The following is a 27,222-nucleotide window of genomic DNA, read 5'->3' as shown; positions in this document are numbered from 1 at the left end:
TGGACACCCAGTAGTTGTAAGACATAGAGGGATCACTGAGGACGCTGACACGGTCTGCTACGTACTCCTTCACCATCTTCCAAAATGTTTCCCTCCTTGTGACACTAGGCCACGCATCAGGTTGAGGGTGCTTGCGGAGGTGTCAGAAACTGTCCCAGGCCTTGGAGACTGTTGCCCTGCCTCTGTTGGAACTGCTATGTGGGTCGCGGGAAAGGCAGCCTAGCATAAAGTCAGCCATGTGTGCCAGTCCCAACAGACAAGACTTTACTGTCCTCATCAGGAGGATGACTCTAAATCTCCTCATCCTCTTCCTCCTCTAATACCCATCTACACTGAACATATGGAATAAAACTTCCATGGGTACTACCCTCTCTAGCGGAGGCAACCATCTCCTGCTCCTGCTCCTCCTCCTCATCATCCAATTTCGCGCTGAGAAGACAAACTGAGGGTGGTCTGGCTATCACCCTGTGTACTGTCTTCCCCCATTTCCACCTCTTCCACATGCAAAGCGTCGTCCGCCTTCATTGTTTGCAGCGAGCATTTGAGTAGACACAGAAGTGGGATGGTTACGCTGATAATAGTGTTATTGCCGCTCACCATCTGTGTTTATTGCTCAAAGTTGCGTAAAACCTCACAGAGGTCAGACATCAATGCCCACTCGTTGCTTGTGAAGAGCGGAAGCTGACTGGAAAGGCGACAAACTTGTTGCAGCTGGTATTCCACTACTGCCCTCTGCTGCTCACAAAATGTGAAACGTGAAGTTTCCCAATGTGTGCTCACGTCGCACAACAGTCAGTGAGCTGGCAATTGCAAGCGCTGCTGCAGCATTGCCATACCAGCTGAAGCTGACGATGACTTGCAGAAATGGGCACACAAGCGGCGCACCTTCACCAGTAGGTCAGGTAAATTGGGTTAGGTTTTGAGAAACCGCTGAACCACTAGGTTAAACAGCTGGGCTAGGCATGGGGATGTGTGTTAGCTTGCTGAGCTCCAAAGCCGCCACCAAGTTACAGCCATTATCAGACACAACCATGCCTGGTTGTAGGTTGAGTGGCGAGAGCCACAGCTCAGTCTGGTCCCTTACACCCTGCCACAGCTCTGCGTCAGTGTGCCGTTTGTCACCTAAGTAGATCAGTTTAAGCACAGCCTGTTGCCGCTTGCCCACTGCAGTGCTAAACTGCTTCCAGCTACTGACTGATGTCTGACTGGAGCTGCAAGATGATAATTCAGAGGTGAAAGTGGAGGAGGAGGCGGAGGAGGAGAAGGGGAGGTTGCAGCCACTAACGTAGGTGGTGGTGGAAAGTCTAATGGGAGTAGGGCCCACAATCCTTGGCATCGGTAGCACCTGTGCCATCCCAGGGTACGACTCACTCACGGCCTCCACAACGTTCAGCCAGTGCGCCATCAGGGAAATGTAGCGTCCTTGGACAAAAGCATTTGTCCATGTGTCAGTCGTTAAGTTGACCTTCCCAATAACTGTGTTGGTCAGGGCACGGGTGATGTTACAGGACACATGCTGGTGTAAGGCTAGGACTGCACAACATGAAAAACATTGGCGGCTGGCGACAGACTAACGCGGGACGGCCACCACCATCAGGCTGCGGAAAGCCTCAGTGTCCACAAGCCTAAATGGCAACATTTTCAGGGCCAGCTATTTGGAAAGGTGTGCATTTAGTGTTATGGTATGTGGGTGGGTGGCTGATTATTTGCGCTTTTGTTCAAAGGCCTGGGGTATAGACATCTGTACGCTGCGCTGGGACACAGAAGTGGATGTGCTAGTTGATGGTGCTTGCGAAGGGGATTGACCAGCACGCAACACAAGGAAAGAGGAGGCAGTGGTGTGACTCGCAGACACTGATTGTGGACCCAGGCGTTCGGCCCACCTTTTAGGGTGCTTTGATGCCATGAGGCGGATCATGCTGGTGGTGGTGCGGCACAGGTTGCAAATGACAATACTTTTATCGTCCGCACTTTCCTTAAAAAAGCGCCAGACTGCGGAACACCTACCACTTGGCAACAGAGATTACTGCAAGGGGGTGCTCCGGGGAACAATTGTGGCCTGCCTTCTCCCTTTTGCCACCCCACTGCCTCTTCCAACCTGTTGCGGTGCTGCGGATCCCTCCCCCTCTGTACTGCTGTCCTCTCTCGGCTTGCCTCCTTCCCTGGTTGAGTCAGTGACTTCATCGTCCACCACCGCCTCTTCCACTTCCTCACTCTGTTTATCCTCCTGACTTGTTGACCTAACAACAACCTAAGTTATTAACAACTGTATCTCATCCTTATCATCAACCTCTTGAGACACTATTTGCAGTTGACTTATTGGCAACTGTCTCATCATCATTCACCTTGTGAAACACTAATTGCTGTCACCTTCTTGTGACTGTGGATGCTCAAGAGTTTGGGAATCAGGGCACAAGATCTCCTCATGTCCCTCTTCAAGAGGCCTTGGCGAGAGGACCAAATCAAGGAATGGCGCTGAAAAGAGCTCCTCAGAATATCCGAGTGTGGGATCACTTGTTTGCCAAAACTCTCCATGGTGGGAGGAAGAAGGATCAGGGCGAGGATTCGGTTGACCAGACTCTTGGCTACTGAGACTGGAGTTTATGGAAGACAGGGTGGTTCTTAACCGACTGTAAGCATTATCTGCTGCAATCCAACCGACCACCTGGTTGCACTGGTCTGACTTCGAGAGTGGTGTCCTGTGACGCCATGCAAACTGGGACATGAAGCTATGTATCGTGGATGAATGTGTTTCTTGTGCTCTGGCAGCAAGCACAGTTTTACGGCGCCCAGGGCCACGGCCTCTGCATGCACCATCAGCAGCACGGCCACTTCCCTGTCCCTTACTGCTCGCCTTGTACATATTAAATGCTATATATGCTTGCAAGTATGACACATATACAGTAGCGCAGGTTTTGTAAGTGTATGCGCAAATAAAGTACACAGAAAGTCACAGATATTTTTAGGATGAGCACACGTTAAACAGGAGATGCAGCACAGATAATGTTGCTGTCTGCAGCGTCTATGAAAAAAGTACACTGAATGTCACAGATAATTTAAGGATGCGCAAACGTTATACAGGAGGTACAGCGAAAGTAATGCCGCTGCCACCACTGGCTAATAAAACATTACACTGAATTAATGGCACTGATATTTAGGATGCACAAACGTTATACAGGAGGTATAGTGCAAGTAATGTCACTGTCACCACCACCAAATAAAAAATTACACTTAATGAATGTCACTGATATTTAAGATGCACAAACGTTATACAGGAGGTATAGTGCAAGTAATGTGGCTGTCACCAGCGGCTAATAAAAAATGACACTGAATTAATGTCACTGATATTTAGGATGCGCAAACGTTATACAGGAGGTATAGCGCAAGTAATGTCGCTGTCACCAGCCGCGGAAAAAATTGCACTGAATGTCACTGATATTTTGGATGCGCAAACGTTATACTGGAGATGTAGTGCAAGTAATGTCGCTGCCACCAGCAGCAAAAAAATTAGACTTCATGTCACTGATATTTCGGATACGCAAACGTTATACAGGAGATGTAGCACAGGTAATGTAACTATCCGCAGTGGACACCGTCTATGGAAAAAGTACACTGGATGTCAGATATTTTTAGGCTGTGCACACTTTAGACAGGAGATGTAGCGCAGATAATGTCGCTGTCTGCAGCGGCCAAACAATTGCAATCTATTTAGCGCCGGTTGCACTAAAAATATATATTGCTGCCAGATACATCTATAGTCCTTAAAAGGACTTTTGGGTCTCTAACTATTCCACGCAATTTACAGCAGGTTGGGCTAATAATTATATTGCTGCCAGATACCACAATAGTCCTCAAAAAGACTTTTGGGTCTCTCTAACAATTCCACTCAATTTAGCGCAGGTTGTGCTAATAATTATATTGCTGCCAGATACAATAGTCCTTATGTCCCTTCTTCAGCACAGCTCTCCCTGACTAAGACTGAGCCGAACACGTGTGTTCCGGCCAGCCAATCACTGTAATGCCAGTAACCAACATGGCTACGGCATTACAGTGAGTGGCAATACTTACCTGCACGTTTATTGGCTGCGTAGCAGTCAAGAAACGTGCAGGGAGGAGACTCAAGCATCGCCGAACACCGCCATGTGCCGAGCATGTTCGCCCAACACTATTGGGGCCCCTTGACCACTGAGGCCATACATTGGCTGCAGCAGCATACATGACCCCACCCTTGCAGGACGTTTACAAATATGGGCCAGAAGACCAGTGAAGAGAGCCAAGGACCCGGAATAGAGTAGTGGGGGAGCAAGGGACTATATTTTTTTTTCCCACAGGTTCCACAGGCTGGAGTGGAAATAAATAAAACATTAGAAAACCCCTTTAAGGAACTATATGCAGACAAGTGCAGGAGATGAATGGTTGCAATAGGTAACACAATATTTACCCACACCCTCATATCCAAGGCCAAAATGTTTGCTATAAATCAATTACATAAAACGAACACAACAGATATTACATAAATAACAAAAAAGCCCTGTTCAATATTTTTATACATAAATTACATAGTGTGTTTTGTTCCTACCTGGCACTGTCACTGCTAGAACTTAACATATCCAATCCCAGGTCCAGATCGACATTCAGAATAGGATTCGCTCTGAAATAACATTCAGAATATGAATTATGAAATACTAAAACTTAAGTGTGCATACATGAATTACATAAGGCCATTCAACTATAACTGCCTCTATGCTCACAGGACACACTAGTGTATTCAATATTGGGGATAGATAGATAGATAGATAGATAGATAGATAGATAGATAGATAGATATGAAATAGATAGATATGAGATAGATAGATAGATATTAGATAAATAGATAGATATGAAATAGATAGATATGAGATAGATAGATAGATATTAGATAGATAGATAAATAGATATGAAATAGATAGATATTAGATAGATAGATAGATAGATAGATAGATATGACATAGATAGATATGAGATAGATAGATAGATAGATATTAGATAGATAGACAGATAGATATTAGATAGACAGATAGATAGATAGATAGATAGATAGATAGATAGATAGATATTAGATAGATAGATGGATAGCTTAAACTCTATATCATCAATAAAGTTGAAACAGCTTTTGATTCAAAGAAATAGACCCTAGTGGCATCTTACTGGCTCCATATGTCCGATGCTGGGCAGTGGTGACTTGCGTGGAAACAGCAGGGGACGAGCGAGGACTGAAAGCTGAGGACAAGGGAGCTCTGCTCTAGAACCGGAGCACGGGTGAAAGGTGATTTTTTTTTAATCCCTGCACTCTGTCTAGCAATATCATAAGAGGTTCCCAGTCCCAGAGAACCCTGTTAAAAGGGTTTTCGGAGATCCTAAAAACAAAAAAGGAGCCTTACACAACTGTTTAATCCCCCACCATTGTAACACCTCCACTCTGGTAACACTCGCCCAGTGTGTGTTTGCTTCCGGTGCTGTAGTGATGACATCCCTGACTACCCCACGTGACCACAGAGGCCAGTACCTGGCTGCAACACTCACAGCTTTAACGTTTTTTACTGGTACCATTTTGGGGTACATATAGCTTATTGATTAACTGTTCTGGCAATATAAAATGTGTATTTTTTTATATAGTTTGCTATTTACAATAATAGCACATTTAATGGGGGGGAAAATTATGTTGCTGCATTCCAAGAGCCATCACTGTTTTTCCTACTACTGAAGTAGGCATACCTGTCTTTTTTGGCAATTATTAATCACATTTGTTTCTATTTTTGGAGGGAGATTAGTGTAAAAAAGGCAATTCCTCCTTTTCTTTGCATTTTTTTATGTTTTTCACTGTCTAGTTTAATGAATATGTTAGGCCTTGTTCACACTTTAGTGTTGGGTCAGTGATTTCCATCAGTGATGGTGAGCCAAAACCAGAAGTGGAGCCTCCACAGAGATAAGGTATAACCCTGGGTTCACACCTGAGCGTTCCTCAAACGCGCGTTTTACGAGCGTTTTTGTCACGCGTTTTTATGCACGTTTTTTGTAATAGTAAACGCGCGTTTGACGCGCGTTTGTGTCATTGACTGCAGTGTCCTATGGCCACAAACGCGCGTCAAAACGCCCCAAAGAAGCTCAAGTACTTGTTTGAGCGTCGGGCGTTTTACAGAGCGTTCGTACGCGCTGTAAAACGCCCAGGTGTGAACCATTCCCATAGGGAAGCATTGGATTTCATGTCTTGAGCGTTTTACAGCGCGTTTGAACGCGCTGTAAAACGCTCAGGTGTGAACCCAGGGTTAGGGAAAGATCTGCACCTGTTCTGTGGTTAGACCCGCACCTGGTTTGGGCTCCAAAATCACTGATGAAAATCACTGACCAAACACTGAAGTGTGAACGAGGCCATATTATACAGGTCGCTACAATTGTAGAAATGCCACGTAAATATATTTCTTTAAAAGTTAGCAAAATTAAACCACTTTTGAGGGCAGATTCACACATATTTTAATTAGTGCCAGAATTTTGCCTATACAGTTTTTGTTGCAGTCTTTGCTGAAAAACGCCATCACCATATGTTCGCTCCAAGTCTATGGGAAACATGAAATGTAGGACATACATGCATTTCTTTGCTACTGGCATTTATTTTTTTCAATTTAGTGGTGTTTAGACTGAAATAAAAATACCATCTACATATTTATTATGAAAAAATGGCACAAAAAACATGTGACATGGAAGAAAGCAAAAGCTGTTTCTATGGTGTTTTAATGTGTAAAGGAAACCTTATGAAAAAAAATATTAATGTGAATGTTAAATAAAGCCACTTTCTCATTCCTATGTGACTCACATGGATTGTTTCATAGGGATGAATAGAATGAATAGAGAAAGTGACTTCTAGTCCACACATAAGATGCGGTATGATTCAGCGAGTCACATAATGCAGCAAGGTACCGAAGTGGAATGCATCGCTAATAAACAAAGATGCCAGTAATACAATTACCACACTGTTATTTACATCTACATTAACATGCCAGAGTATGCATTTTTTGTTCTTCTTTAATTTCTTTAATTTGATATTGTATGATAGGACACCACAAGGATCCCAAGTACTACTATTTGCCAATATCATTTAGAACCTGTATGCCAGTAACGCATTGCCGCACTCTTTAGATGTATAGAATTACAGCTTTATACAGGTGTACTGTTATTTATACTGAGGTCATCACTACATGTTTGTGTGCAAAAGTATATGAATAGTACTTAAAGGAATATTCCCATCTGAGACAATGGGGGCATATGGGTAGGATATGCCCCCATTGCCTGAGAGGTGCGGGTCCCACACCAAGAACAGAGCGGGGAAGGTGGTGGCGGAAGGACTCCGGGTTTTCCAGTGTCCGGCCACCGCAAAGCCCTCACCCCATAGTAGTGAATGGAAGCCCCTTCTGTCTCAGGATTGGTGGGGTCCAAGAGGTTGGACCTCACCTGGTCATAAACTGATGGCATCATAAAAGGTCAGAATAGACACCTCCTACTGCAGCTAGCAGACACAATGAATGGGATATACAGGCATCATGGATCCCATTTTATAAAGGTCACCTGAGAACGAAACATTGGGAACTATAAATGGCCTTCTGATTGTATAGATTTTTCTGGATATAAATTATTGACATGACATTTTCCTGATTAAAAGCATCTACAAAATGAAAAGGAGTGCAGATCCCAAATAACTGATGTCAACATGAAATAGGAATACCCCTTTAAATTTGGTGGGAAAAACAAAAGCTGTTGTCTATTTCTCAGATGTAGTGTATGTCCAAAACATGCTTCAAAACATAGAGTATTTACTGTATAAACTTCTATTGTCTTTCTGGATATTACATGTACAGTATGTACTTTCCTACTGGCTAGACTTACAGTAATGTGTGAATTTTATAGTAATATGGGGCTCATCTAGATATGTGAAGTCTGTGGGCAATCTGCAATATACATTTCCAATATGCTGAAAGCTTTCATGAGAGGGTCCATGTTTCTTCATAGACAATTCAATTATGTTCTTATAGCTTACTCACCTTTCAGCATTAAATTTATTGGTCCCAGGTATGGCTTCAACTCCTTGTATAATTTCCCCAGGTAAGGCTTTTGCAATTTTTGAAGCTTTAAGACTTCGTATCTTTCGTGAATGGCTGTTAAATTCAAAGGAAAAACAGTTCATCTTAAGTGCAGATTCATCATTTGATTTGCAATATGTTGTATCTGTCAAATCCTCCGTTGCTCCAGCCCTGACCCTCCACCGGTTTTTATTTTCTGGAGCAATGCCATACACCCACATGACCCTTACGGTCAATCACTGGCCTCAGTGGTTTCATGCTGTACTTGCTAGCACACTGCTTAGGCCAGTGGTTGGCTGCACCAGTCACATGGATGTTCGGTATGTACCTGCTGCACCACCAGAGTGTCAGGGCTGTGGCCATGTGATATTTAACAGGTGATTTATAGTTTTTATATATTTTATAATATTTACTTTGATTAATGACTACCATGCAGATATACATATACAGACCTCCAGAGCGCACCTTGGAATGACTTAAGCCACAGATCCCTTGATAAAGGTCAACAACCGACCGAAACGTCGGGGTTGTATTGCTAGGCCAATTGATTGTATTACTACTTACTCTGGAACAAAAATTATGTAAAAACTACTATGTATTAAAAACACTTTCTAAAGAAGAACATATGGTGTGCCGTGGATTTCTCTTAGCAATCAATTGACGCATGTCCTCTACGAGCACCCACCATTTAGGGTGTGCAGATCTCATATCTCCCTCTTGATATACAGATACATGACTGCCTTCAGTAAATCGTGAAAAGGGGTGGGAAGAAATACAACAGACTCATAGTTATGAGTTTGCTATATTTTTTATAGTCGCTTTTCTGTACTGTTTGAACTAATAGTAGAGCGCACCCATCACTATAATATGCTGCCCTTCAATAGGGCAAATTATTCTGTTGATAAATTCTCTTTAAATTGCAAATTTTGTGTAAATTTTACTAGATAAGCTAAGCACTGGTTAAAGTTTGCCTAAACCTTTGCTGAGACCACAACAGTACAGCCATGCTTCAAAGAGCACATCTTTGGGTTTCGTCAGCTTTGCTTGGCTTTTCCACCATGTCAAGTACAGATTCCAAATTCTTTCTATGGGCCTATACTCAGCATGCTGGAAAATGAAAGCAGAGCCAATGAAACCTGATGGGGGAGAGTGCTGTGAAAAGTCCTGTTGCACCTTTGTATGCAAAGATTTAGGTCGCCTTTGAAATCCTCCAGCAGTAAATATATCTTATTTTTACAGGGCACATTTGTGATCTCAGACTACGAGTGAAATTGCTGTGGACTCCTTTGCATAAACAATATATATATTTATTTTTTTCATTATGTGATAAAATCAGTTTTGGAATTGGTTTTAATTAAAACTTCTCATCCATGTGTCTTCTGCAGCCTGCTTGTGTTCTCATATACAGCAGACTGCTCAGTCCTGTTCAGGGTAAAGATCACAAATTGCTGGCTGACTCTGTAGCCATTATCCCTGGTTTTGTGAATGATCTTCTCAGATTACATTTTTTTAATTTATTTTATTATAGAGCTGGAGAAGGTATACATATTGATATATATTTTTGTGGGAAAAGATTTAGTAAAACCTGTAATTTATACACTAATATCTCTGCTTTTTATAACTTAAGACCACAAACAGCTCTCAGTGCATAGGGGAGGTGTTATCAGTAACTGACAGCTATCTATGTATACACACTTACACAGAGAATGCTATCAATCACTGATAACACCTCATCTATGTACAACTATCAGTGACTGACAGCTATCTCTGTATACACACTTACACAGAGAATGCTATCAATCACTGATAATACCTCCCCCATGTACAACTATCAGTGACTGACAGCTATCTCTGTATACACACTTACACAGAGAATGCTATCAATCACTGATAACACCTCATCTATGTACAACTATCAGTGACTGACAGCTATCTCTGTATACACACTTACACAGAGAATGCTATCAATCACTGATAACACCTCATCTATGTACAACTATCAGTGACTGACAGCTATCTATGTGTACACACTTACACAGAGAATGCTATCAATCACTGATAACACCTCATCTATGTACAACTATCAGTGAATGACAGCTATCTCTGTATACACACTTACACAGAGAATGCTATCAATCACTGATAACACCTCATCTATGTACAACTATCAGTGACTGACAGCTATCTCTGTATACACACTTACACAGAGAATGCTATCAATCACTGATAACACCTCATCTATGTACAACTATCAGTGACTGACAGCTATCTCTGTATACACACTTACACAGAGAATGCTATCAATCACTGATAATACCTCCCCCATGTACAACTATCAGTGACTGACAGCTATCTATGTATACACACATACACAGAGAATTCTACCAATCACTGATAGCACCTCATCTATGTACAACTATCAGTGACTGACAGGTATCCCTGTATACACACTTACACAGAGAATGCTATCAATCACTGATAACACCTCCCCCATGTACAACTATCAGTGACTGACAGCTATCTCTGTATACACACTTATACAGAAAATTCTACCAATCACTGATAACACCTCATCTATGTACAACTATCAGTGACTGACAGCTAGCTCTATATACACACTTACACAGGGAATGCTATTAATCACTGATAATACCTCCCCTGTGTACAACTATCAGTGACTGACAGCTATCTATGTATATACACTTACACAGGGAATGCTATCAATCACTGATAACACCTCCTCTGTGTACAACTATCAGTGACTGATGGCTATGTATACACACTTACACAGAGAATGCTATCAATCACTGATACCTCCTCTGTGTACAACTATCAGTGACTGACAGCTATATATGTATAGACACCTACACAGAGAATGCTATCAATTATTGATAATACCTTCCCATGCGGGGCTGTATTTACAACAAGGCACATAAGAAATGATTTATGTTGATTATTTCAACTTAATGTAGCTTATAACTAACTTTTGTTTATTGTAGCTATATGTCAGAAGATTTAACCCTCACACTTCTTACCTACAGCTAACATTACAGTACTCTCTTTAAGAAGGCAGTGTAAGAGTAAAATCCCCTGACAGTGCTGAAGTTAACAAAAGTAAGCGATAAGGAGACATCAGAGCAGTCAGATAAGGAGAAATATGAGGGTGGTATGTGACCCATATGTACAATGCCAGCTAGCAGACAGAATTTCTCTACCTGTCACATAGCAGATCATCTCATAATCTGCAAGCTACTCAGTATAACTGAAGAAAAACACAGAAGACACAGAGTAAAAGGGGCCATACACCTAGCAAAGGTTACGGCTCATTCAGATATTATTTTCTTAATTTTTATTTGATACATAATCCAAATACATAAAACAATCTGAGATTAAGATATATATATATTTTTTTAACAATCACAGTACTTAATTAATTAGAGAATACTATATACTGGCGACCCCCTGAAGAAAAACAACCCCCCAAGGGTTTATTATTACATGATTGAAACATAATGTTTTTATGAACCGTTACTTTATTGACCAGTTTAAGGCAATTATGAATGCGGGGGAACATCCAACCTCTTGCAATGATCATACAAGCCAATAGGAGCTCTTTAGAAATAGATTTTAACTTATTCGATGGGCAAAAGGAGTTCTCCAATTCATTCAAAATAGCAACCTGAATATTATAGTATAGCGTCACTTTGAGCCATCTATTAATACTTTCGTAGATTTTATGCCAAAAGTTACTAACACCCCTACAAGACCAGCACAAATGCACAAAGTCTGGAAACTCATGGTCACCACGAGGGCAGCCAGAGTTATAACTCTTATACATTTTGATGCTGGAAAAAAATATAACCAGTGAATAAAGTTAAATTGTACCATAATGTGATTAGTATTAAGTAAACAAGTACTCATATTTTTATAAATCCGATCCCAATACTCTTGACTTAACCCAGAAGTGTTTCGGTTCCATCTCTGCCGACTAGAGAATGGCATACAATCCGAGAAAGTTTTAATCAGTGATTTATATATGTATGACACTCTGATATTGTGACCCTGTGATTGAACCAGACAATCAAAGCATCTATTAGATTCAATTAAGAATAGTCTTGAATGTCCGTTTCCAATAAAGTCCAAATGTAATTGATTATATCTGAACCAATTGGTTCCCCTCGCACAACTAGTTGACCTGAAACTTATCGAAGGAAGTGATTCTACCTTCACTAAAAACCTGCGATATATAGTGAATACCTGATTTCTTCCAAAATAAAGATATACCAGTGCCTTGCAAAAGTATTCACCCCCTTGACTTTTTTGTGTTTTGGTGCCTCACAATCGGGAATTTACATGGATTGTTTGAGGATTTGCATCATTTAACTTACAGAACATGCACACAACTTTGAAGATTTTTTTTTTATTGTGAAGCAAACAACAAATAAGTCAAAATAACAGAAAAAGTCAATGTGCATAACTATTCACCCCCATAAAGTCAATACTTTGTAGAGCCACCTTTTGCATCAATCACAGCTCCAAGTAACTTTGGATAAGTCTCTATGAGCTTGCCACATCTTACCACTGGGATTTTTGCCTATTCCTCCTTGCAAAACTGCTCCAGCTCCTTTAAGTTGGATGGTTTTTGCTTGTGAACAGCAATCTTTAAGTCTGACCACAGATTTTCTATTGGATTAAGATCTGGGCTTTGACTAGGCCATTCCAACACATTTACATGTTTCCCCTTAAACCACTCAAGTGTTGCTTTATCAGTGTGTTTGGGGGCATTGTCCTGGAAAGTGAACCTCCGTCCTAGCCTCAAATCACGCACAGAGTGGTACAGGTTTTGCTCTAGAATATCCCTGTATTTAGCACCATCTTTCCCTCAACTCTGACCAGTTTCTCAGTCCCGGCTGTTGAAAAACATCCCCACAGCATGATGCCGCCATCACCATGTTGCACTGTGGGGATGGTGTTCTTTGGGTGATGTGATGTGTTGGGTTTGCCCCAGACATAGAATTTTTTTTTTAAGGCCGAAAAGTTCAATTTTAGTCTCATCAGACCAGAGCACCTTACTCCATACATTTTGGGAGTCTCCCACATGCCTTTTTGCAAACTCACAACGTGCCTTTTAGATTTTAGCTGAAAGTAATGGCTTTCTTCTGGCCACTCTGCCATAAAGCCCAACTCTATGATGGAGCATACGGCTTATTGTTGTCCTATGTACAGATACTGCAGTCTCTGCTGTGGAACTCTGCAGCTCCTCCAGGGTTAACTTAGGTCTCTGTGCTGCCTCTCTGATTAATGCCCTCCTTGCCCGATCCGTGAGTTTTGGTGGGTGGCAGTCTATTGGCAGGTTTTCTGTTGTGCCATTTTCTTTACATTTGGTTATGATAGATTTGATGGTGCTCCTGGGGATCAGCAAAGCTTTGGGTATTTTTTTTTTTTTTATAACCTAACCCTGACTTGTACTTCTCAACAACAGGTGGTCTTCATGGCAGTATTTAGTTAGTGATACCTTTTGCTTAGGTGTTGCAGCTTCTGGAGCCTTTCAAAAAAGGCATGTATATGTAATGACAGATCATGTGACACTTAGATTGCACACAGGTGGACATCATGTCACTAATTATGTGACTTCTGAATGTAATTGGTTGCACCAGAGCTTTTTATGGGCTTCCTAACAAAGAGGGTGAATACATACGCACATGCCAATTTTCTGTTTTCTATTTCTAAACAATAGTTTGATTTATATATTTTTTCTCATTTCACTTCACCAACTTAGACTATTGTGTTCTGATCCATCGCATAAAATTCAGATTAGCAAAACATTGAATTTAAGGCTGTAATGGTTGAACAAAACACAAAAAAAGTCAAGCGGGGTGAAAATTGCTTCAAGTGTAAATTCCCCCGGGGAGGGGGGATTCAAGAGCAAACCTTACACCTAATAGTTCTTTCAAACAGGTCCACACCTTAAAAGGGTTATCCAAATTCACCCAAATAACACAAGGGATTATCCCCACTTTGGATAATTGACCCGAATATATCTCTGTATCCTGAATTCTAAACCATTTCTTCCAAGGTGGGATTCTGATGCCATCTATCAGGCCCCAGCACTGCCCTAGAAGTATTATTTCCAAATGAAGTGGGTGGGCGGAGCCTGACCAATGTTAGCAAGGCTCCGCCCACCCACTTAATTTTTGAATAATACTAGTAGGGCATTCTGACAGGCCCGGCATGAAGTACAGTGACAGTGCCGGGCCCCTTACATGTGAGTGAATACTGGGGGCAGTGAGGGACATTACTGGGGGTAGTTAGGGACACAACCAGGGGCAGTGGGGACATTACTGAGGGAGTGAAAGGACATTACTGGGGACAGTGGAAGGACATTACTGGGGGCAATAGAAGGACACTACTGGGGGCAATAGAAGGACACTACTGGGGGCACTATAGGGATATCACTGTGGGCGTTATAGGTACATTAGTGGGGGGTATTATTATTACCAGAGATTAGGGGTGTAACAATCGCAGTCACAGAGGGTGTGACCGGGTGTGACCGGGCCCAGGGTAGGGGATGACCCCAATCCAAAGTTTGCCCTGGAGCACATAGAACTTTAATTACATCGCTGATAACCATCTTTTTTAGAACAATTGTATGTGTCCTAGGCAGAGGTAGCTTTAATTCAATTACAATTATGGACTTAATCTTTGTAACCAGAGGTGAGATGTTAAGAGAAGAATAACTTCACAGGAACAATGTAATTTTAATTTCTAAATATTAGAATGATTCATTCATATTTCAAAATCTTCACCCCTCCCATATTCTCCAGAAGCACATCCTCTAACAGGAGTAGAATCGTCTTAAACCAGTTAATTTTGAGGTCAGAAATGAAATCAAACCTTTCCACAATTTCAATAAGTTTGGGAAGAATATCTACTATATACAGTCATGTGAAAAAATTAGGACACCCTTTGAAAGCATGTGGTTTTTTGTAACATTTTTAATAAAAGGTTATTTCATCTCCGTTTCAACAATACAGAGAGATTAAAGTAATCCAACTAAACAAAGAAAACTGAAGAAAAGTCTTTTCAAGATCTTCTGTAAATGTCATTCTACAAAAATGCCTATTCTAACTGAGGAAAAAGATAGGACACCCTCACATGTATTCCCTCTTAAATTGGCTCAGATCTCACACAGGTATATCACACCAGGTGCACATAATTAGTAGATCGTTACTCTGCATGTTGAATGAGGCTTGCCCTATTTAAACCTCAGACATTTAGTTTGGTGTGCTCCTGACTGTTGAAGTGAGAGTGAGCACCATGGTGAGAGCAAAAGAGCTGTCAGAGGACTTCAGAAAAAAGATTGTAGCAGCCTATGAGTCTGGGAAGGGATTTAAAAAGATCTCAAAAGATTTTGAAATCAGCCATTCCACTGTCCGGAAGATAGTCTACAAGTGGAGGGCTTTCAAAACAACTGCCAACATGCCCAGGACTGGTCGCCCCAGCAAGTTCACCCCAAGAGCAGACCGCAAGATGCTAAAAGAGGTCTCCAAAAACCCTAAAGTGTCATCTCGAGAACTACAGCAGGCTCTGGCTACTGTTGATGTAGAAGTACATGCCTCTACAATCAGAAAGAGACTGTACAAGTTTAACTTGCATGGGAGGTGTGCAAGGAGGAAACCTTTGCTTTCCAAGAGAAACATCGAGGCCAGACTGACATTTGCCAGAGATAAAGTTGACAAAGACCAGGACTTCTGGAATAATGTTCTTTGGACAGATGAGTCCAAAATTGAATTATTTGGACACAACAGCAGAGGACATGTTTGGCGTAAACCAAACACAGCATTCCAAGAAAAGAACCTCATACCAACTGTGAAGCATGGAGGTGGAAGTGTCATGGTTTGGGGCTGCTTTGCTGCAGCAGGACCTGGTCAGCTCACCATCATAGAATCCACGATGAATTCTACTGTGTATCAGAAGGTGCTTGAAGAACATGTGAGACCATCAGTTAGAAAATTAAAGCTGAAGCGGAACTGGACCATGCAACATGACAATGACCCAAAACATACTAGTAAATCAACCAAAGATTGGCTGAAAAAGAAGAAATGGAGAGTCCTGGAATGGCCAAGTCAAAGTCCAGATTTGAATCCCATTGAGATGCTGTGGGGTGACTTGAAAAGGGCTGTACGTGCAAGAAACCCCTCAAACATCTCACAGCTGAAAAAGTTCTGCATTGAGGAGTGGGGTAAAATTTCCTCAGACCGATGTCGAAGACTGGTAGATGGCTACAAGAACCGTCTCACTGCAGTTATTTCAGCCAAAGGAGGTAACACTCGCTATTAGGGGCAAGGGTGTCCTATCTTTTTCCTCAGTTAGAATAGGCATTTTTGTAGAATGACATTTACAGAAGATCTTGAAAAGACTTTTCTTCAGTTTTCTTTGTTTAGTTGGATTACTTTAATCTCTCTGTATTGTTGAAACGGAGATGAAATAACCTTTTATTAAAAATGTTACAAAAAACCACATGCTTTCAAAGGGTGTCCTAATTTTTTCACATGACTGTAACTACTATGCAGTACTACTATATGATAACTTTATCAGGTTAATAAAATTCTCCCTGATCCCAAATCGACTCAACGTACGCCAAAGGTAACTCTACTAAACTCTGTCAAAGGCCTTGGTAGCATCCAGTGAATAGATGGAACTGAGTCACCCACTGGCTAATTGCATATTTGTGAGCAGGTGCTGGATATTATAATGTGTATTCTTCTTAGGGATAAAACCACATTGATCTGGGTGCACTATGTACTCAATTACCCTAGTAAGTCTAATGGCCAAAACCTTTGCAATAAGCTTGATATTCGTATTGAGTAGTGAAAGAGGCCAATATGCCCCCCACATCCAACAGATCCTTTCCTTTCTTCTCAATCAAAACTATACTAGCTTAGGTGTTGCCCTAAATTGAGTGCTGTGCATCCTGTAAATCAATCAAGGAAATAGGAGCATCAAAAGCCTTCTTCTGATCTATGGTTAACTGTGGAAAAGAGATGGTGTCCAAATATGACTCCATCTCTACTTCAGATGCTGTGCAAGAAGTCATATATAATTCAGAAAAATTCCCCCCAAAAGTTCTGATATCTTCCTAGAAGTTCACTATTCTACCCTGTGGGGATCTCAATGATGTAATTATTGTGCGATTACACTAGTTTTTAATAATTTGCACCAATAACTTGCCTGGTCTACCTGATAACAAAAAAATTCTGTTGAGCCTTTTCAAAAACAAAATCCCTATAACCCTGTTGTGCCTTCCTCATTGCCTTCCTGTTATTGTCGGATTGACACTCGAAATACATTTGTTCACTCAATCTGGCCTCATGCATTAGTTCTCTCTTTTTTAGCAAACAATCTTGAATGAAATCGTGGTTCTTAATAATGGAAAACCAATATGGGTTCAAGCTCATGAGGAGAGCACCACCACCACCCCAACCAAAGAAAACCAGTGGAGAGTGATCTGAGACCCCCCTTAGTTTAGAAGTCATTTTTTTTAACACAGGTTAGGTAGCATCTATTTATCAAAGCGAGATGGATACAAGACATGGAACCCCCTGAGCTGCCGAAACAGGAGTGGGCTTTGCCATCACCATTCCTCCAAATATCAACAAAACCTGTTTCTCTGCAGACTTTTGCTAGGGGTGAAAAATAATTCTGTGGAGTCCTGCTCCCCCTATGTGACCAAACCCCATCAAACTCAACATCCATCACATAATTTCAATTTCCAGTAATAATAGTAGCACATCCTTCCCTCTGGTCTATAAATAATAATAACTGACCTAGTATGTACGGTCAGCATGGAGGTGGAATGTATACAAAAGCCAAGATGCAACTAATGTTTAATTTACCATGGAGAAAGACATAGCTCCCCTCCCTTTCCACAGATGTAGCAAAACAATTAAAATTTACCTTTTTATGAATTAGGACGGAGACACCCCTAGAATAATAATTGTTTCCAACCCAGCAATTCTTCCTACAACTAACGGTATACTTAGCCAGATGTGTTACTATTAGGCCAACTATAGCAGGGAGGTGTCTGTGAACAAGATCAAAAATAATGCATTTTTTTATTCTATCCTTCATACAATAAATGTTCCAAACTAGAATTCTGACATACTAGGTGAAGTCAAAGGAGAGAAAAAAAAAAGATTACTTCCTCCCTTTCCCATCTACCCCCCCCCCCCCCATAATACCACCCCATACCCACCCCCTCCCAAAAAATCCCCCACCTAATGCTCCATAGTTTGCTTAAACCTAAAACTCTAACCTCAAACAAACTCCTTCTACATCATATGTCATACAATTTATACATGTCTAGGGTAGCATATACTCTAAATAAAGCCCTCCCCCTGTATATTGACAGCTGTTCAAGGGGGTAGTCTTATGTCAGAAATTGCATAAATGTAAATGTATACATTATAAGTTTTACTGAATCTATTCCTATGAAACTATATATCAACCTGCCCCGCTCCTCCTTCTCTATAACAAGCTGCCTGAAGTTTATGGTGACAGGTTCTCTTTAAAAGAATATTTTTTGTCTTATTTTCCATTTCACTATATATATATATATATGTACAGTCAGGTCCATAAATATTGGGACATCAACACAATTCTAACATTTTTGTCTCTATACACCACCACAATGCATTTGAAATGAAACACACAAAATGTGCTTTATCTGCAGACTATCAGCTTTAATTTGAGGGTATTTACATCCAAATCAGATGAACGGTGTAGGAATTACAACAGTTTACATATGTGCCTCCCACTTGTTAAGTGACCAAAAGTAATGGGAAGATTGGCTTCTCAGCTGTTCCATGGCCAGGTGTGTGTTATTCCCTCATTATCCCAATTACAATGAGCAGATAAAAGGTCCAGAGTTAATTTCAAGTGTGCTATTTGCATTTGGAATATGTTGCTGTCAACTCTCAAGATGAGATCCAAAGAGCTGTCACTATCAGTGAAGCAAGCCATCATTTGGCTGAAAAAACAAAACAAACCCATCAGAGAGATAGCAAAAACATTAGGCGTGGTCAAAACAACTGTTTGGAACATTCCTAAAAAGAAGGAACGCACCGGTGAGCTCAGCAACACCAAAAGACCCGGAAGACCACGGAAAAAAACTGTGGTGGATGAACTAAGAATTCTTTCCCTGGTGAAGAAAACACCCTTCACAACAGTTGGCCAGATCAAGAACACTCTCCAGGAGGTAGGTGTATGTGTGTCAAATTCAACAATTAGGAGAAGACTTCACCAGAGTGAATACAGAGGGTTTACCACAAGATGTAAACCATTGGTGAGCCTCAAAAACAGGAAGGCCAGATTACAGTTTGCCAAATGACATCTAAAAAAGCCTTCACAGGTCTGGAACAACATCCTATGGACAGATGAGACCAAGATCAACTTGTACCAGAGTAATGGGAAGAGAAGAGTATGGAGAAGGAAAGGAAATACTCATGATCCTAAGCATACCACCTCATCAGTGAAGCATGGTGGTGGTAGTGTCATGGTGTGGGCATGTATGGCTGCCAATGGAACTGATTCTCTTGTTTTTATTGATGATGTGACTGCTGACAAAAACAGCAGGATGAATTCTGAAGTGTTTCGGGCAATATTATCTGCTCATAATTAGACAAATGCTTCAGAACTCATTGGACGGCACTTCACAGTGCAGATGGACAATGACCCAAAGCATACTGCAAAAGCAACCAAAGAGTTTTTTAAGGGAAAGAAGTGGAATGTTATGCAATGGCCAAGTCAATCACCTGACCTAAATCCGATTGGGCATGCATTTCACTTGCTGAAGACAAAACTGGAGAGAAAATGCCCCAAGAACAAGCAGGAGCTGAAGACAGTTGCAGTAGTGGCCTGGCAGAGCATCACCAGGGATGAAACCCAGCGTATGGTGATGCCTATGTGTTCCAGACTTCAGGCTGTAATTGACTGCAAAGGATTTGCAACCAAGTATTAAAAAGTGAAAGTTTGATTTATGATTATTATTGTGTCCCATTACTTTTGGTCCCTTAACAAGTGATAGGCACATAATAAAACTGTTGTAATTTCTACACTTTTCACCTGACTTGGATGTAAATACACTCAAATTAATGCTGACAGTCTGCAGTTAAAGCACATCTTGTTTGTTTCATTTCAAATCCATTGTGGTGGTGTATAGAGACAAAAATATTAGAATTGGGTCGCTGTCCCAATATTCATGGACCTGACTATATATATGTATATATATATATATATATATATAAGAAAAATAAATAACTGGCAGCACCACCGACCAAAATAAAGTAAGGTAAAGCGGGTGCAATGTCCGGATATGGTAACTGGTGCTTACCCACTAATACAAAAATAGAAAAACGGACTGCACTCCCAAGGATCTTCAGTGAAAAAGGTTTATTCACCCATAGGTGGCACAAGCGACGTTTCGGCTCTCACATGAGCCTTTCTTTCTCGCTTGAGAAAGGCTCATGTGAGAGCCGAAACGTCGCTTGTGCCACCTATGGGTGAATAAACCTTTTTCACTGAAGATCCTTGGGAGTGCAGTCCGTTTTTCTATTTTTATATATATATATATATATATGTATATGTATATATATATATATATATATATATATATACACACACACACAAACACACACACATATATATATAATAAGAAAGAGTGTGGCAGCACCAATTCACAAAAAGGCGTAGCGGGTGCTATGTCCAGGGTTGTCACTGCTTACCCATGACAATGTAGATGTAAATTGACAGCACATCCAGTAGAAAAAAGGTAGAAATTTAGTCAACCACAGTGGCACAGTGGCACAGTGAGGCGACGTTTCGGCTCAAAACACAGAGCCTTTCACAAGCATGCTGCCGCATACTGCCAGGACTGCCGCATACTGGATGTTTTTCCCTTTTCACACCATTCTTTGTAAACCCTAGAAATGGTTGTGCGTAAAAATCCAAGTAACTGAACAGATTGTGAAATACTCAGACCGGCCCGTCTGGCACCAACAACCATGCCACGCTCAAAAGTGCTTAAATCACCTTTCTTTCCCATTCTGACATTCAGTTTGGAGTTCAGGAGATTGTCTTGACCAGGACCATAACCCTACATGCATTGAAGCAACTGCCATGTGATTGGTTGACTAGATAATCGCATTAATGAGAAATAGAACAGGTGTTCCTAATAATTCTTTAGGTGAGTGTGTATATATATATATATATATATATATATATACAGACGTGGACAAAATTGTTGGTACCCTTTGGTCAATGAAAGAAAAAGTCACAATGGTCACAGAAATAACTTTAATCTGACAAAAGTAATAATAAATTAAAATTCTATAAATGTTAACCAATGAAAGTCAGACATTGTTTTTCAACCATGCTTCAACAGAATTATGTAAAAAAATAAACTCATGAAACAGGCATGGACAAAAATGATGGTACCCCTAACTTAATATTTTGTTGCGCAACCTTTTGAGGCAATCACTGCAATCAAACGCTTCCTGTAACTGTCAATGAGACATCTGCACCTCTCAGCAGGTATTTTGGCCCACTCCTCATGAGCAAACTGCTCCAGTTGTGTCCGGTTTGAAGGGTGCCTTTTCCAGACTGCATGTTTCAGCTCCTTCCAAAGATGCTCAATAGGATTGAGGTCAGGGCTCATAGAAGGCCACTTTAGAATAGTCCAATTTTTTCCTCTTAGCCATTCTTGGGTGTTTTTAGCGGTGTGTTTTGGGTCATTGTCCTGTTGCAAGACCCATGACCTGCGACTGAGACCAAGCTTTCTGACACTGGCTAGTACATTTCTCTCTAGAATTCCTTGATAGTCTTGAGATTTCATTGTACCCTGCACAGATTCAAGACACCCTGTGCCAGACGCAGCAAAGCAGCCCCAGAACATAACAGAGCCTCCTCCATGTTTCACAGTAGGGACAGTGTTCTTTTCTTGATATGCTTCATTTTTTCGTCTGTGAACATACAGCTGATGTGCCTTGGCAAAAACTTCGATTTTTGTCTCATCTGTCCACAGGACATTCTCCCAGAAGCTTTGTGGCTTGTCAACATGTAGTTTGGCATATTCCAGTCTTGCTTTTTTATGATTCGTTTTCAACAATGGTGTCCTCCTTGGTCGTCTCCCATGTAGTCCACTTTGGCTCAAACAACGACGGATGGTGCGATCTGACACTGATGTTCCTTGAGCATGAAGTTCACCTTGAATCTCTTTAGAAGTCTTTCTAGGCTCTTTTGTTACCATTCGGATTATCCGTCTCTTAGATTTGTCATCAATTTTCCTCCTGCGGCCACGTCCAGGGAGGTTGGCTACAGTCCCATGGATCTTAAACTTATGAATAATATGTGCAACTGTACTCACAGGAACATCTAGTTGCTTGGAGATGGTCTTATAGCCTTTACCTTTAACATGCTTGTCTATAATTTTCTTTCTGATCTCTTGAGACAGCTCTTTCCTTTGCTTCCTCTGGTCCATGTCGAGTGTGGTACACACCATATCACCAAACAACACAGTGATTACCTGGAGCCATATATATAGGCCCAATGGCTGATTACAAGGTTGTAGACACCTGTGATGCTAATTAGTGGACACACCTTGAATTAACATGTCCCTTTGGTCACATTATGTTCTGTGTTTTCTAGGGGTACCATCATTTTTGTCCATGCCTGTTTCATGAGTTTATTTTTTTACATAATTCTGTTGAAGCATGGTTGAAAAACAATGTCTGACTTTCATTGGTTAACATTTATAGAATTTTAATTTATTATTACTTTTGTCAGATTAAAGTTATTTCTGTGACCATTGTGACTTTTTCTTTCATTGACCAAAGGGTACCAACAATTTTGTCCACGTCTGTATATATGTATATAGTGGAGATTCGCTCTGGTAGTTGGAATAAGACAAGGGTAGCTCTTACCAGGGACACCAGACTCCCTAAGTCCAACAAAGCCACTGCCAGAGTGTCTCCCACTTCTACCTGGCACAGGTGGTTATTGTCTATAGTCTCTGGGATACCTGACGCACACAGCTTCCTGGCGTACAAGCTGCTGTATCCATAGTTAGTCTCCATGGGTTTGCCCCAATAGGGACAGTCGGCCCTTACGCGGCCAGGCTCCTGACACTGGCAGCATACTATCAGAGCCGGGTCTATGGGGGGTACACCCCGGGTGGGCTTGGTTGGCACAAGTCTCTGGGTCTGGGATGGAAATTGGCTGCCCCCCTCCCAAACGAACTCCCTTTCAAATTCCTGGTAGCCTCATAGCATTCCACCAGGTCCACCATGTCAAGGGCATTACCAGGAGACACCTGGCTAATCCAGTGCTGGAGGGGGTATGGCAAATTCCTCCAGAACACATCAGCCAACAGATGGTCCAACATAGCAGTGGGACTCAGCATGTCAGGTTGCAGCCATTTTTGCAGCAGGTGTAATAGGGTATAATACTGGGGCCTCGCAGGCTTAGCCGGGTTAAACTCCCACTGATGCACCTATTGGGCCCGGACTAATACATTCACCCCCAGTCTTGCCAGGATCTTACCCTTTACTGTCAGGTAATTAGAGATGGCCCGAACTATTCGGCGGCGAACAGTTCCCGGCGAATACCGTATGTTCGCGTTCGCCGCGGCGGGCGAACATATGCGATGTTAAGTTTGCCTCCTATACATCATCATTGAACAAACTTCGACCCTGTACCTCACAGTCAGCAGACATATTCCAGCCAATCAGCATACCCTCCCTCCCAGACCCTCCCACCGCCTATCAAAAAGCAAGGACAGCATCCATCTTAGATTTATTCTGAAGCTGCAGTGTCACAAAGTTGCAATCGCAATGCGATTAATACAGGTTATATTAGCTGGATTCCTAATGGTTGTATTGCTAGAATATAACGAAGATTGAGAATATAGTGCTATATTCGTTGTCAATTATAGCAATACAACCATTAGGAACTCAGATCTAAGTTGTAACCACAATGCGATTAGTGCAGGTTACATTAATCACATTGCAAATTCAACTTAGAGCTGGGTTCCCTATGGTTGTTTTGCTAGAATTGACGAATATAACGAATATAGCACTATATTCTCAATCTTCGTTATATTCTAGCAATACAACCATTAGGAACCCAGCAGCTCTAAGTTGAAATCGCAATGTGATTTATAGAACTTGAATTAATTGCATTGCGATTTCAACTTTCTCAAATCCGACAGTACATTCTAGCATGGAGCCGTTCCCATGGTGATGGGGACGCTCCATGAGCACGGAAGTCGGCAGAAGCTCTAAGTTGAAATCGCAATGCGATTTATAGAACTTGAATTAATCGCATTGCAATTTCAACTTTCTCAAACAGTACATTCTAGCATGGAGCATTCCCATGGTGATGGGGACGTTCCATGAGCACGGAAGTCAGCAGAAGCTCTAAGTTGAAATCGCAATGCGATTAATTCAAGTTCTATAAATCGCATTGCGATTTCAACTTAGAGCTTCTGCCGACTTCCGTGCTCATGGAGCGTCCCCATTACCATGGGAACGGCTCCATGCTAGAATGTACTGTCGGATTTGAGAAAGCTGTGATCACAGTGCAATTAATGCAGGTTATATTAATCGCATTGCGATTTCAACTTTACACACTCAGTTTTGCCATGGATCCCCCTCCGGCATGCCACAGTCCAGGTGTTAGTCCCATTGAAACAACTTTTCCATCACTATTGTGGCCAGAAAGAGTCCCTGTGGGTTCTAAAATCCGCCTTCCTATTGAAGTCTATTGCGGTTCGCCCAGTTTGCAAGTTCGCGAACATTTGAGGAAATTTGCGTTCGCTGTTCACGAACGGAAAATTTTATGTTCGCGACATCACTACAGGTAATCAGCCGCTTGATCATCCGGTAAGTCAAAATGCACCTGCTGGGTTCCAGATGCCAGGAATGGAGCAATGACCTCAGCTCATTGATCCCGGGGTAGCTTCTCTCTCACCTTCTCAAAGATCGCCAAATAGGTCTTGACGTCGTCTGCAGGGACTTGGTGATCACCACACGGACCGATTTCCGGGCATCGTGGACTCTCTGTGATGCTCCTGCTGCTTGTAAAGCCATTACATGTTGTAACAGCAGCTGGTTTGTTTCCTGCTGTTGTTTATTGGCCTCCCACTGTTGCAGGTTAGCTTCCACGAGCGCTTTCACGACAGCTTCCATTTTGTCGAGGGACACGGGTTATAATCTCACTGGTTTGATGTAAGACATACACCAGTGCTCGGAAAAAAAAAAATATTTCGGCCTTCACGCCAGCCTCACTGCAATGCACGCATCCTCCACCAATTGTGGGGATTTGCTCTGGTAGTTGGGATAAGCGGGTGCAGTACAGAGGAAATTGTAATTCGAATGTCCGTGTTTTTTCACACATAAGGTCACAAAAAACTCTTGCAAGGTTGGTGTTTGTTCACACCTTGACGGCGGTTCTGCCTCCAGCAGTCCAAATGCCAGCTTTAGGTGGCTTGCACTCCCAAGACACAGGTCTCAGCTTTCCAGCCTAGCACAGAGCTCAGTTCTCACACTAGCGATTGCCAGAGCTCCTCTGTCAGAGAGAGGTAATCACTTCCAGCTGACACTGCCGGCTGTTTTTTTTATAGGGGAGTCAAGACCTGGCCTGGAACGTGGGGAGTAGTCACCCACCCAGAACTTTGCCTACTGCCAGTAAGAGCCATCCTGGATCAGCTATACAGCCATACTAAAATATTAAAGTGTCAATCAGCATTAGCTGCCACTGAGACCTGAAAATGCCAGCTCTTACTTCACTGAGGCCAGGAACCTCGGTGACACATACCTTCCGTCAACGACGGACCCTTGCGCCTTCCTACAATTTATATATATTTCAGTATAATTGGAGTTTTCACTTTGACCACTGGGCCTCATTATGGATAACTTTTCAGTAGTCATCACAGGCGGGATAACAATGGCAGAACACTCATAATAGATGATGGAGATGGCTCACCTCTTCCTCCCCCCCATTCATATGTCACACGGTATGTAAACACACCACTCTCTCACATAATCCTATGGTTGACCCAATTTCATCTTATGTATTGATTTCCAGATTCTGCACAATGTGTCTTGCAATTATATGCAAATGTTATGTTAAAGTGTAATGTGCCTGGCTCACCAGCAGATGGCAGAAATCTTGGCAGAGCTAGTTTCCCTGGAATGGAACCTACTGTCCATTCTAGCCCTCTCTAGAGAGGGAGGAGTCTAGTTAGTGAGAGTCAGTTTAGTCTACCCCCTGCAAGGGGCGAGGTGTGCAGCAGGCCCCCGTCCCTGTTGGACAGGCCTTGCCAAGGCCAGCAGAGCACCACCAGCTCTGCTGGAACAAGAGAGAGAAAAGTTAACAGCTTCAGTAACCAGGAGGAAAGGTTCCCTGGATAAAGATAAAAGAGAAAGATAGAGATCCAGAACAAGATAAAGACAGAGTCAGACTACAGAAAGCTAAGTTTGGCAGAAAGAAAAAGTTTCTGGTTAATCCTATCAGCACAGCAAAGCTAAAGAAAGTGACAGATGTAGCAGGGCCGAATGTGTTTGCCTGCCAAAACTTAAGCCACAGACTACTGGTAACCAAGATAAAGTTTGGAGGATTGTTCCTGTGATGCAGGTTTATTCAAGTAAAGCTGTTTCCAACGTTAATGCGAGTCTGGACTCCATTTCTTTCATTATCCCTTCATCAACCTTAGTTGCACTGCCGCGGACGAATACGCCTGGGGTTCCAGGATATCCAGGTAGGAGCACCGCCACATGTGCACCGCCACAACACCTAAAGGGACATTATAGGCAACCCTTACACCACTCTAGCATTCCTACACCTGGGTACCACCAATACCACCTACTTAGGGGGACTAAGTCCCTCATTGCTGAAATGCAACTGGCGTCACAACAAACTTTTAAGCAAATACAACATCTTAAAGGGACCCCCTGGCCGACGTCTTCCCCCTGGTTGCTGCAATTTTATTACGGCAATTTCTTATTTCATGTGCCTGCCATAAAACAAATTGTTGGTAGTGCTGAAGGCCTATCCT

At 41.9% G+C, this 27,222-nt stretch overlaps 1 protein-coding gene across 2 annotated transcripts in view; it reads right to left on the bottom strand.

Annotated features, from left to right (window-relative positions):
* CDHR2 (cadherin related family member 2) overlaps positions 1-27,222 on the bottom strand; it is a 226,687-nt gene that overhangs the window by 7,794 nt on the left and 191,671 nt on the right. For both annotated transcript variants that reach the window (XM_044277398.1, XM_044277397.1), the window contains exons 29-30: positions 8,073-8,186; positions 4,580-4,651 (exon numbers count right to left, since the gene is read on the bottom strand). In XM_044277398.1, the coding sequence (XP_044133333.1) occupies positions 4,580-4,651; positions 8,073-8,186 (186 nt within the window). The remainder of the gene's footprint in view (positions 1-4,579; positions 4,652-8,072; positions 8,187-27,222) is intronic.

Source organism: Bufo gargarizans, chromosome 2 (assembly GCF_014858855.1).
Source record: "Bufo gargarizans isolate SCDJY-AF-19 chromosome 2, ASM1485885v1, whole genome shotgun sequence".
NCBI classification, from domain to species: Eukaryota; Metazoa; Chordata; class Amphibia; order Anura; family Bufonidae; genus Bufo; species Bufo gargarizans.
This window is presented reverse-complemented; position numbering and strand designations above follow the sequence as displayed.